Source organism: Serinus canaria, chromosome 1A (assembly GCF_022539315.1).
Source record: "Serinus canaria isolate serCan28SL12 chromosome 1A, serCan2020, whole genome shotgun sequence".
In the NCBI taxonomy this organism is placed as follows: domain Eukaryota; kingdom Metazoa; phylum Chordata; class Aves; order Passeriformes; family Fringillidae; genus Serinus; species Serinus canaria.
Genome location: NC_066314.1, coordinates 3,993,725 through 4,005,831, shown reverse-complemented (window position 1 = coordinate 4,005,831; position 12,107 = coordinate 3,993,725). Strand labels below are relative to the sequence as shown.

The following is a 12,107-nucleotide window of genomic DNA, read 5'->3' as shown; positions in this document are numbered from 1 at the left end:
ACATCATGATGTGAACCTGATGGGAATCTCCCCTTCTCTTTGAAAGAATCTCTTCCTCCAGCACTTGCTTTAATATTCTTGTCTGTGAAACAGTGGTGGGACGTGGGGGAATGTTCCAGCTAAGCAAGTGGAGGGATTAAGCCTGAGATCCCTGCAGAGGAAAATGATTTGTACAGAGGACAGAAACAGGCAGGGAAAGCCTCCAGACCTGGCTCCAGAATGTTTGAAGCTATGGGAAATATTCCCCTTAATTTCAGGTGGACTGGGAGCCAAGGCACCAGCTGTGAGGATTAGATTTGTTTGCATCATTGCATCATCATCTGCCATGCAGAATCCAGGGGGATGTTGATGACACAGCTTGATCAGTCCTTTGAGCCCTTTTCCAAACTGTCTTTACATAGCAACACCAGGCCTAGGCTTTTGTGGTTTCCAGCACTGCTGATTACTTCTACATTTCTTCTGGACAAACCCTTCACGTATTTTCCTTACAGGCATGAGAGGAACCTTTAAATGCTGGTGAGACCACAATATAATTTCTTGCATAGCTTTCCTTGGAATTTGAAGGCTTAATGGAGGCCAAGAAGGGGCTGAGCTGAGAATCTGCTGATTGCTCTGCCTAGATATTGCCTCATATTCCTCCCATGTGTTTTGCATCCAAATATAGGGTATGTTTGCATGGACAGAGGCTGCTTTTGGGCAACTTCTCTGAGTCTTACTCAGCTGAAGTCTGTCTCCATGTGAACACAGCTGCATTGCTGCTAAATCCAAGCTGGACTCCTCTGCAGTCTTCCTCTTGCCTTTTCCTCAGTGGTCTGGCTTTTCCAGAACCCAGGATCCTTAACCTCCTTTGCTAAGAACTTATCTTGTGACCAGCTTTCCTCACTCTGTTGCCTGTGTTTATATAGGATGGTGAACAGTTGGCATATTGATTAAAAATAATATGCCTGGGACAAAACTGCCTGGCAGGTAGAGTCTGCAATGACTAGTCAGGACTTCTTTTTATATCTAGTAAATTGAATATATTAACCTAAACATTTATTAATTGCTGACACTACTCATTAGAGTGTACATGTAGCAAATAATGTCCTAATTCTGAACAGAGAATGTGCATCCTTTGACATGTTTACTGTTTTTTTAACTTATAAGTAACCTGTTTTAAATATATGCCACTTGCAGCTCACTGCCAGTCTAGGGGGTGTCAGACAAACTCTAAGAGTTTGTTATTAGTCATTATTATTCACTATCCCTTTATTCAGAACATGGTTCTCCCAGTCACTGGGAGCTTTGATCCTAATTGTGGAGCCAGATTTTTAAGCTTAGTTAGGTCTAGATGTGCCTCACAAGACCTTTTGGGCAAGGGTTGTTTTTCATCTCCTATTTGCCCAGCCCCTGGCACCATAGAGATCAGGCTTTTAGGCAGGGAAGGACATCCCTATTTTCTTCATCAGCCAAACTGGCAGTGTACAAATATCTAAAAGATCAGTAAACATCTTAAAACTAAATTCTCACCCACTAAAACACTGACAGCTGTGTCTGCTGCATCTGGAAACCCAGGGCACTGGGAATATTTCTCTGTCTGCTCTGGGGTGCCCTGACCCCCAGGGGAGCACTGACTTTGACCCTCATTCATGGAGAAAGATTCCCAGACTCCAAGACAGACTGGGATCCACAAAAGTGTGAAATAGATTATAGAGAGCAGTGTAGGTGTGCCACTGGGTGAGAAATTGAGGGTTTGGGATTTTTAGTGTGTTGTGGATGGAAGCAAGGTGGAGGGCACAGGGTGTTGTACTGGGTTTCTTCTTCATGCTTCTTCTTCCTCCTTCTCCATGGGTTTGGGTGGCATTTTGTAATTGGGCAGAAAAGTCCCCATTGTGAGCTCTGTGGGATCAGTTATTGGGTTAAAAGGGAAAATAATCCAGGTGTCAGCTCTTATTTGGATAGTTTAGTCTTAAAAGACCTTGGAAGAAGAGATTGTGGCCATTTTGTGCCCTCTAATGAAAGGCTGCTGAACTCCCAGTAGTGAGACTGTTTTACTGATCAGAAATCATAAACACCTGAGTGTGAACATGAACTGCCATCTCCAGTGCCTCCAATCCAGACCCAGAGAAACCCACAGCTGCTCTCTTTTCTCTTTCTAGACCAAAGAAGCTCTCTTCACAATTCTCCAGGACCTAAGGCCTGAAGACCACTTCAATATCATTGGCTTTTCCAACCGAATCAAGGTCTGGCAGCAGGACAGGCTGGTGCCAGTTACTCCAAATAACATCAGGGATGCCAAAAAGTACATCCATAACATGTCACCCACTGGAGGTATGATCAGAGATACAGATGGCATTAACTGTGCTATCCAATTTACTAAACAAAGAGTGGGGAATGTGGTCCTGGAGCATATGGGATAAAAAGACATTGGGATTTAGGTCATGGGACAAGGGGGTCCCTTCATCTCCACTCAGGGTTATGTGTTCTTTATTAATACACATGGTGGGAAGGTTTCCTCAGAGCCTGCCCATTGCAGGGGACAAGATGGACTTTGAATGTTCCTTCCAACCAAAATTAGTCTGTGATTCCATACAGCTATTAAACCCAATTTGATTCCATTCTCTTGCTTATCTGGTGACACCCTCAGAATGGGAAAGCTTCCAAGGTTATTTCTTGAGGACACAGATGAAAACATAGCCTGGCAAAGGACACACAGTGCCAGTATTGTGTAGTTTCTGAAAAGCTGTGTGAAAGCAGGCTCATGATTTGGTCTGGGCTGGAAACCCCAGGGATGGAGCACATGCTGTGGGATGTGGGATTGTCTTCTCCAGGAGTTAGTTTCTCACCTAGTACTGTCCTCTTGTCTCTACCAAGGAACAGCCAAAATGATATTTTAGGAATTTCTCAGCCCTTTTTGCTTGTGCCTTGTCGCCTGCAGGGAAGCAGGCAGAGAAAACCCCAGAACAGTGGCAGAGTGCAGGTGTGAGTTTTAATTTGATTCATAGGTCTCCTGTGAGGCTGTGGACAGTAGTATAAAAAAATCTCCAACTACAGTGAGGTTTACAATCAAACATATTCCAGCAGCTGTGCCCAGAGAGCTGCAAAAGGACCTATTCAAACCCTTCCCCATGGAAGTGGTCACAGCTGGCTGAAGGTCAGGGAGGGCCTTCCCATGGCTGCCCCTGAGCAGGGACCACTCCTAGCAGAGGAAACCCTCTGATGGAAAAGCACAGCAAACAGGATGGTTGGCTCTGCTCTTTGTGCTGTGAGAGGAATTGCTTAGGAAGTGGTGAAGGGACCTGCCCAGTTAAACAATTACCAATAGTAATTGGGACTAAACTCAGAGAACAAAGCCTTTTACTCCTGAAGTGCCAAGAGAGCTGTGCAGGAACCAGCTGGGTTTGCCCATGAACCTGCCAGAGAACAAAAGTAAAAGGAAATTATTGACTGTGATCCTCCACCACAGGTACTTCAGGCTTTTTTCAGGTTTGGCTAAATCTGTGTTTTCTCTATAAAGGTGCTATTCCTTGAGGATCTTCCACTGAACATGAACACACACAAATAACATGGTGTGGTTACACCCCTGTGTTGTACTTACACACCAAAGAAATGGGAGAAAAATCCTGCTGCTAAATACCTGAGCATGTGGCTAAAGGCAGTTTTCAGTGCTTGGTAGTTCTATACAACTGAGTATAAAATTACACACTCTGCTATGAGACGTGGTTTTCTTCTGGCTTTGGGGAAAAAGTTCTTTCTGAAATTTTGGAACTGCCTGGAGATTGAGAGAGTTAGAATATTTGGGCACAGTTTTTTTGGTTGAGAACCACTGTGCAGAAGACAGAATCAGGATTTTGAGGACTTTTCAGAAGTCTTTGCTGCTCTCCTCTTCCTTGTCCTGCTGCAGTCACCGGAGCTGTGCAAATTGAGTTTCTAGGTTTGTGCTGACTTTCTATCGCATCCTGTTGATGACCTTCCTAGATCTCCCTTTCCAGACCCCCCCAGAGTCAGCTGTGTATGGCTCTTAACCCATTTCACCTGCTTTGTTTTCTAAGAGCTGTTTTTAATCCCAATGTGCTGATTTTGCAAAGGTGCCACAGCCAATCCCTCTGTGCTTTGACCAGAAATACATGGAGAAAGGGAATACTTGTACTCATTTCCCTGTTTTATTTTTTTTTTTTTAACACACAGTGGGCTTGGATCCTTTTCATGTCTATTCTGATACATCTGATCTCTCATTTACTTTGTTTTCTCCTTCCCACCCCACTTCAGCCAGTTTTATTCTTTTATTCTTCGCTACCCAGTTGTTTTGTGCAAACACTCCTCAGCTAACCAAGTTCTTCCCTTTAAACTTTGTATCCCCTGGGGTGTGAAGAAGGAGCCCATCCACTTGTTTTCCCATTTGAGGGCTTTTTTCCTGACTCCAAGTGTTGTGCCCTTCAGAAAAAAAATGAGCAGAACATTTCCTAGTCCAGATATCATCTGGGAGAGTCCCATAATTAAATTTAACACTTTTTGTTTGTACCAGCCAGACACAGTGTGACTGTTTACCAGGCTGATTGTTGTACATTGAGACATTCAACAGCAATTCCACATGACAAACTGAAATTCATAACTCAGTTCATAAGACCATAAACAGCTGTGCCAAACTCACTCTGAGTAACAGAGTAGAATTGAATTCAAGGGCTAGAGCAACTTCATGTTGAGAAAGGGACATCCTGATGTCACCTCACTGAAGGGAGCTCAGGGAAATTATCCACACCACTCTTAGAAGGAGAATTGACCTCTAATCATTCTGGTACCTTCCCAGGGACTAATATCAACGGGGCTCTGCAGACCGGGGCAAAGCTGCTGAATGATTACATCGCTCAGAACGACATCGATGCCAGGAGCGTGTCCCTGATCATCTTCCTCACGGATGGGAGGCCAACTGTGGGGGAAACCCAGTCCTCCAAAATCCTCAGCAACACCAAGGAGGCCATCAGGGATAAATTCTGCCTCTTCACCATCGGCATTGGCAACGACGTGGACCACAAGCTGCTGGAGAGGATGGCGCTGGAGAACTGTGGCATGACAAGGCTTTTCCAGGAGGATGAGGATGCAGCCAGCCACCTCAAGGGGTTTGTTCTGCTTTTTCTGTTCTTTGGGTTCTCTGGGAAAGCATTTTGGGATGGAATATCCTTTAATGAGATATGGACTTTAATGAGAAATTGGAGTTTCCCTGAGGCTCAGCTCTGGTTGGGAGAGGCAGAGTATGATCAGATACTCTGAATGGCTGCCCAAAAATTTCCTTTTTCTTTTTCTGCAGACCCCCTGAGATGTACTGGAGCTCCCAGCCCCTCAGAATTTGTTTCCCTAATTCAGATCATTCTTTTGGACATGTAAACCCACTGAGCTGGGGGCCACAGGTCCCACCTCCTCACAGGGAGATGGTAGGAGGAGAGGATGCATTTCACACATCAAATCAACAACATAAACAGCATGGAGGGGATCAGGAATGAAGATTCCAATTTGGAGCAAAAAAATAATTTCTTTATTTTTTGAAAATTATAACCCTTTGCCCAAGTTACAAAATTATTTGACTTGGAAAAACACACTAAGATCATTCCTGGGATGACCATATAGTCACTCAATTTCCTTATTCTTTGTGACCCAAACTTCTCATAAGTTTCCTGAAATCCTCATGCTTCAGTAGGACCAGAGATTATGTTCCTCTTCTGTGCTGAGGGAGCTGTAGTCCAAGGAGAGACCCTGGTAATGAACAGCAGAAATATGTGTGACCAGATCTCTGACCAAAATGTTTAGCAACGTTTCAATGTTTCCAAATATGTTTGGTTTTCATTCCCAAAATGTTAGTGTTTTAACCACAGAAACAGAAAAGAGAAGGTGATTAAGTCCTGATCTCTGTCCTGGCTCATGCCTAACTCCTCTGGAGCAATAAATCCAGCACTTTCCACCAGGGCTTTGCCATCTGTGGCAGTAATGCATGGACAAAAATTCCTTCTAAACTAAATTCTATAGATCCATCTGTCACTCCACCCATATTATTTCCTCCTCAGGACATGAATTTTGGATAGTAAGTGGCATTCCCTGGCAGATAGAGGATGTTCTGATTGGCTGGGCTGCAGGAGCCCAGTGCTCCAAGTACTTGTTCAAACACCTCTCTCTGATGAACAGCTCCCTGTTTATCAAGCTCAGTCATGGCAAACCCATTTGGCACCTGGTGCCAAATTTATACAGAAAAACACAATCACTGCTGGAGGCCAATTCAAATCTCAGTTGGAGGGAAAATCTAAATGGGTGCCAATTTAATTTTTTTTTTATGCTCAGCGGGTTGTATTTTTATACAGATACTTCCTTGAATTGTACTCTAAGACAGGTTGTGTATCTCCACCATTTGTTACAACTCAGAAGTTAATTTACAGAGAGTCCTCAAGTTTAATTTAGTCATATTTTTAAATCTGGTGAGGTCTCCGCATGAAAGACAATGAGTGCTCAAACAGACTTTAAAATAAAGTCAACCAATTCAGGCTTTGGGTTCTCTTGGAGAGAGAATAAAGCAGAAAGTGTGACTTTAGCTTCCAGACAGTCTGTTTAACCAGATGTGTCAAATAAATGCAGCCTGAACTACAAAAAGGGCTGAGGCCAATTCTTTGTTTATTTACCAAATTAAACTCAAATGACTTGCCAAGAGATGAGCAGTTTGGCATTGGAATGGGAAATGTGGTATTCTTGGAGCAGCTTGGGAGGAACCTTCAAAAGCACATTGCTGTAGGGAAAACACAGTACTGTAAACTTGGGCTTTGAGCCTTGGGAGGTTTTCTTGGCTGTCTGGTGCGAGGTGTTCTCACAAGCCTGGCTGGTCACGTTAACAAGGCATTAAAGGGTTAACCTCCCTGGTTCCAGGAAAGCCATGCCTTGCTCCAACAGAAAATCAGCCACGAGGAAGTGAGTTCTCTTGTGCTCTCTCTGAGCAGCTAGAATTCCTCCATTCCTTGGAAATATCCTCATTTATCCACAATTCCATAACAGGGTCAAATGCAGGGGGGCATGATGAGATTCCTTCTTGATTTTCTTTCTCTGTTGCCCTCAAATGCAGGGGGGCATGATGAGATTCCTTCTTGATTTTCTTTCTCTGTTGCCCTGTCCTACACTGACCAACCCAATCTAGGGGTCTTTCAGACATTCAGAGGCTTTGGTTTGGAATCTCTTCAGCTTTGGTGGACCTAACATTTTGGCCTTACAGTTTCTGGCTCTGGGATACCATGTGTAACACCTCTAGAAACCTGTGGGTAACACCATCTCGTCCAAGTACATTTTTTAATAACTGGGGTGATTTCTGTGAACCTTGGAAGACAATAATTTGCTTTTAAGTGGTCACAAATATCTCCTTGCAGAGATCTAGAACTATAGTGGAAGTGACTTCCAGGCCACGTTGAGATGGTTCTGAACATACTTGAGACTCTATTTAGGTGCCTAAGGAACAGTGAAGACTAAAATGAGGCTGAGAATAACTTTGGTTGACCGGGACCTCTGGAGATCCTGTAATTCAACCTCCTGTTCTAAGAAGAGCTGATGTCAAATTTCGATGAGTGTTCTCAGGGCTTTGTCCACTCCGGTTTTGAAAAGCCCTAAGGGCAGACAGCCCCCCACCCTGTTTTTCTAGGCCAAGTTAGAGTGGACATGGTAGTTAAATTTGGTTTCTGATGGCTCAAACTGCCCCTGAACAACTTAGGAGCCGTTTTAGATAACCTGACTGTGTCCTTACTGGTGTGCAAGTGCAAGAGTGTGTTTACACAGTGCTAACAGTGAAAAACGTGTTTTGCTTTAAGGTTTTATGATGAAATAGGGACACCCCTTCTCTCTGACATCCGTGTTGACTACCCTGAAGATGATGTGGAGCAGGTCACCCAGAACTTCTTCCCCAACTACTTCAATGGCTCTGAAATTATCATAGCCGGCAAACTCATCAACCGCACCTCGGATAAACTCCACGTGGAGGTGACTGCCAGCAATTCCAAGAAGTACATCCTGCTCAAAACAGATGTGGCTATTGACCTGCCCAGCAGAAATGACATCAGGGGTGTCCCTGGCCTGGAGGATGGCAAAGGTGGCAACAACTACATTGAGAGGGCGTGGAGTTACCTCACCATCAAGGAATTGCTCAACTCGCGGCTGAAGAGTGATGACATTCAGGAAAAGGATAAGTTGATGGAGAAAGCCAAGTCCATGGCCCTGGCTTACAATTTTGTTACCCCCTTCACTGTTCTGAAGATGAAAGAGGCTGGACTCCCCTCGGGCGACCTCAGGAGGAGTTTATCAGCCCTTCCACTGATGGCATCGGGGAAAAGGTGCAGAGCCTGCAGGGGCACAAGGCCCCACCAGGTATGGGAGAAGAATAACCTTGTCCTGGTAAAAAAAATCTTCTTTCTGGGCAATGCCTCATGGCTGACTTTGGCACAGGGGTGATCTAGACAGTGAACTGAAGGGTAAAGCTGAGATTTTCATACTAATTTTGCTAATTGTGGGCTGGGTAACTTTTAGCAAACCTTTTAGGCCACTCACTCACCCCCTTGAAGGACTTACTGCTCTGTAGAAACTATTGGAGAAAAATTGGTGTTATACATGAAACTTAAAGTGGCTGCAGGAATATACATCCCATAAGCTCTCTGAATAATATTTGGGGAACATTTTTATAATATGTCTCTTTCTGCTGCTCAGAGAGTAATTGTAACAGCCTTCCTTCCCCACTTCTAGGTATACGCAGAGGGCAAGATAAACAGAGGATTAAAATCTCCAAAACTTCAGGTCAGTGCCTGTTTTCATGCCTTTCATAATGCAAAACAACAGTGACTGATTTATGGAAACCTCAGATGCATATCACTGTGGTATAACCATGCAAGTGACCAGCCAAAATTCTGTTTGTCAGACCTACAGAGTAGGGAAGAAAATGAAAACAACCCCAAAATACAGAGAGGATCAGTAATGAGAAAGAGTGTGGCCAAGGCAGATGATCCATAACTCTTGATCCTCATGTTTGAGACTTCTGCAGGTTAGGGTAAAACAGAAACACTGTACTAGAATAGAAAGAGTGAAAAAACCTTTTTGAAATAATAATGCTGAAATATAAAAAAAGTTGTTGAAGATGGAAAAAAGAGAAAATTCTATAGTATTTTACAATTTTCCTCTTTGTCCTGCACCTTTACTTAACTTTTCATACATTAAACACTGAAGAATAAGTCCAATAAGAACTCTGATTTGAATTTCTCTTGATAGGGTCAGGTTTACCTTAGAAACTGGTATTTTTGGCTTGCCTAATTAATGCAGCTGTCTGATAGTTGATGATAGGTCACGGACTGTTGAAAAATTAGGACTGTGGGATCAACAGCTGCTGTTGACTGCTCCAATATGATACGGAGGGCCAGGAGGGGTCAGTGTGAGGTGGAGCCATGCAGCAGCTCTTGGTCAGAAAGTACATTTCTGTGTGCTGTGGGGATGTATCTTGCCAAAAAAGAATGGAGAAGAGTTCAAAAGACCTACATGATAATTCCCATAAATCACCAAAATTATGTTCCGGGAAGAAAATATCCTGATTTTCATCTCGACTATTTTGGGTTTTGAGTTGTCATTGAAAACCCAACCTCTTCTGTGAGAAAAACAAAACAATCTTTGCGAAAAACAAAGCAAAACTTGGCATTTCCTGGCAAACTCCATCTGACCCTCTAAAAACAACAAACCAGGAGGACTTAGGAAAAACAGGGACAAACACACTTTAAACAGCAGTTTTGTTGCAATCTGTTGGACACTGGAGTTTTGTGTGAGCCTCTCACATTTGTCTCTTTTTCCATGTCTTCTCAGCGGATGGGGACCCTCACTTCGTCATTGATTTTCCCTCCAGCAAGTTCTCTGTCTGCTTCAATATTGATGGAGAACCAGGGGACATTCTCAGGCTGGTCTCTGATCACAAGGAATCTGGTGAGCAGCCAAGTCAAGCAGTTACTTGTGGAGGAAAATCAAAGTGTAAGGCCAAGCCTTGCAGCAGACCAAGCACCAAGGTGCCTCACAGGCAAGAAATTGATAGGAAATTAGAAAAAGTTTCTTCTACAGTTCAACTTCACCCAGTTACAAAGTCACAGCTTGCAGATAAAAGGTTTGGACTCACCAAAATTGCTCTGCTGTGGGAATTTCCCTCTTTATTCACAGTACTGTTTGGTGTAGGACAGAGCAAAGTACCCAAGCACCACGGCTCTTTTAGTAAAGAAACCACCAAACTGGCTGTAGAGTCATGACAGTCTTGAGAAAAGCCACATGATTCAGGATCTGCTTTACCCAAGCCAATCTGAGCCAAAGTGTGGTCTGATCCCATCTGGAATTCTAAGCTGGGCAGCTAATAAGCAGATTATGTCCTGCCCAGGGCAACAGTGGGACAGAAAGGGGTGTCAAAACCGGAGACAATTCACAGGCTTGTTTTACAAAACCCCGCAATAAATTTGTAAGATTCTGTTCTGTGTGGCAGTGGTCTAGCCCCCATATTTCTGTGTTGATGTGTGCCTTAAAAATACAAAATACAGCTCCAGGCAATGTTTCCCTTCAACTTGTTTCTGAGACTGTTTTATTGTGCTACTGCTTGAATGATTTTGTGGCTCAAATGCAGAATGAGCTTGAGGAAAACAGACTCTGTAGCTCAAGAGCCTTGAATCTTTGAAGACAGAAATGAGAGGTCCCCTCAGGAATAATGGGATATGGAGGCATTTAATCTCAGTGTTAATGGCTTGGGTTTAGCTTGGGTTAGCAACAAGCCTCCTCCTTATCTGTCAGTCTTCAGAGGCTTGTGGGAAGTGAGTCACTGTCTTATGGACAATAGGTCACAACAAATATTAAAATGACTTGGAAACTTACTGTGGGCTTTTAGGCTTTAATTGACTCAGTGGGCTCTGCACCTTAGAATACTCAAAAGTGGTTCTTTTTGTGACACTGTGTACACTGTGATTAATGGGACTGGGGGCACTTGCCTGCAGAGAAGGCCAGCATTTCTGAGCTTGGGTAAATTTATGTGCTCTGTATGAGGTCACAATTCCATAACAGACTGATTGTACTCGTTTGAATGCTGGTAAGTGAAATAATTGAGCACGAGGTGGCGAGCCTGCATGTCCTCAGTCACAAGGCTTGTGTCATTGAGACAATAGACCTGTTCCTGCTGAGCCCCTTCCAGCTCAGACTGTTCTGTGGCTCTGTGATCCTGGGTTCCAGCTTTCACTTACTGATTGTTTTCCTGCAAGGTGTAACTGTGAATGGACAATTAATTGGAGCTCCCGCACCACCCAAGGGCCACAAGAAGCACCGGACTTACTTCAGCACCATCACCATCCTCAGCAATAAGCCAGAGAGGTCTTACCTGGAGATCACACCCAAGAGGGTCATCCTGGATGATGGGGAGAGGCTTGTCCTGTCCTGTGGCCGGAGTGCTGTTGTGAGGAGCAGGAGCCTGGAGGTGTCCATCTCTGCCTACTCCAACATCACCGTGACCATCCGGGACTCCATCAGTTTCGTCATCCTCATCCACCACTACAAGAAGCCAGCCCCGTACCAGAGGAATCACCTGGGGTTCTACATTTCCAACAGTAAAGGCCTCTCTTCTGACTCCCATGGGCTCCTGGGTAGGTGGCAGGTTCTCAGGTTCAGAGCTGTAAATCAGACAAAAATGATATTTCTGAGTGGAGACAGGAGGGAAGGAGCAAGGCAGGAGGGGATTAAGCTCCCAGGTGAGACTTTCACATCCTTGCTCAAACAACTTCCCTCTTTCTAGTACCTCCAACTCCTCTCCTGTCTTTTCCTGTAGGAGCTATCTCTCCCTATCCCAGCTGTGCCTTTTTTACATTTCCACCCTTTTAATGATTGTTCAGTACAGTTCCTATTAGAATACACGTGCTTGATTCTCCCAAGTATAGACAGAAACCAAATCTTCCCCAAGAACTTTTTCTGGCCCCTTTTTTTTCCAAATGTGAAATGAAAGAGGAGCCACCCCTACCTTTTGAAGGAACTAGGTTTTAGATGGCCAGATGGTTGTGTTCTTTCAGCCAATGAAGTATTGATGGTTTTGGTCATGTTCAGGTGCAGAACTCTAAAACTTT

General features: G+C 44.1%; 1 protein-coding gene across 1 annotated transcript in view; it reads left to right on the top strand.

The window, feature by feature from the left end:
• ITIH5 (inter-alpha-trypsin inhibitor heavy chain 5) overlaps positions 1-12,107 on the top strand; it is a 44,160-nt gene that overhangs the window by 30,911 nt on the left and 1,142 nt on the right. The window contains 7 exon segments of the mRNA XM_018910399.3: positions 2,139-2,310; positions 4,787-5,096; positions 7,809-8,277; positions 8,280-8,361; positions 8,734-8,784; positions 9,835-9,951; positions 11,256-11,633. Of these exon segments, the coding sequence (XP_018765944.3) occupies positions 2,139-2,310; positions 4,787-5,096; positions 7,809-8,277; positions 8,280-8,361; positions 8,734-8,784; positions 9,835-9,951; positions 11,256-11,633 (1,579 nt within the window).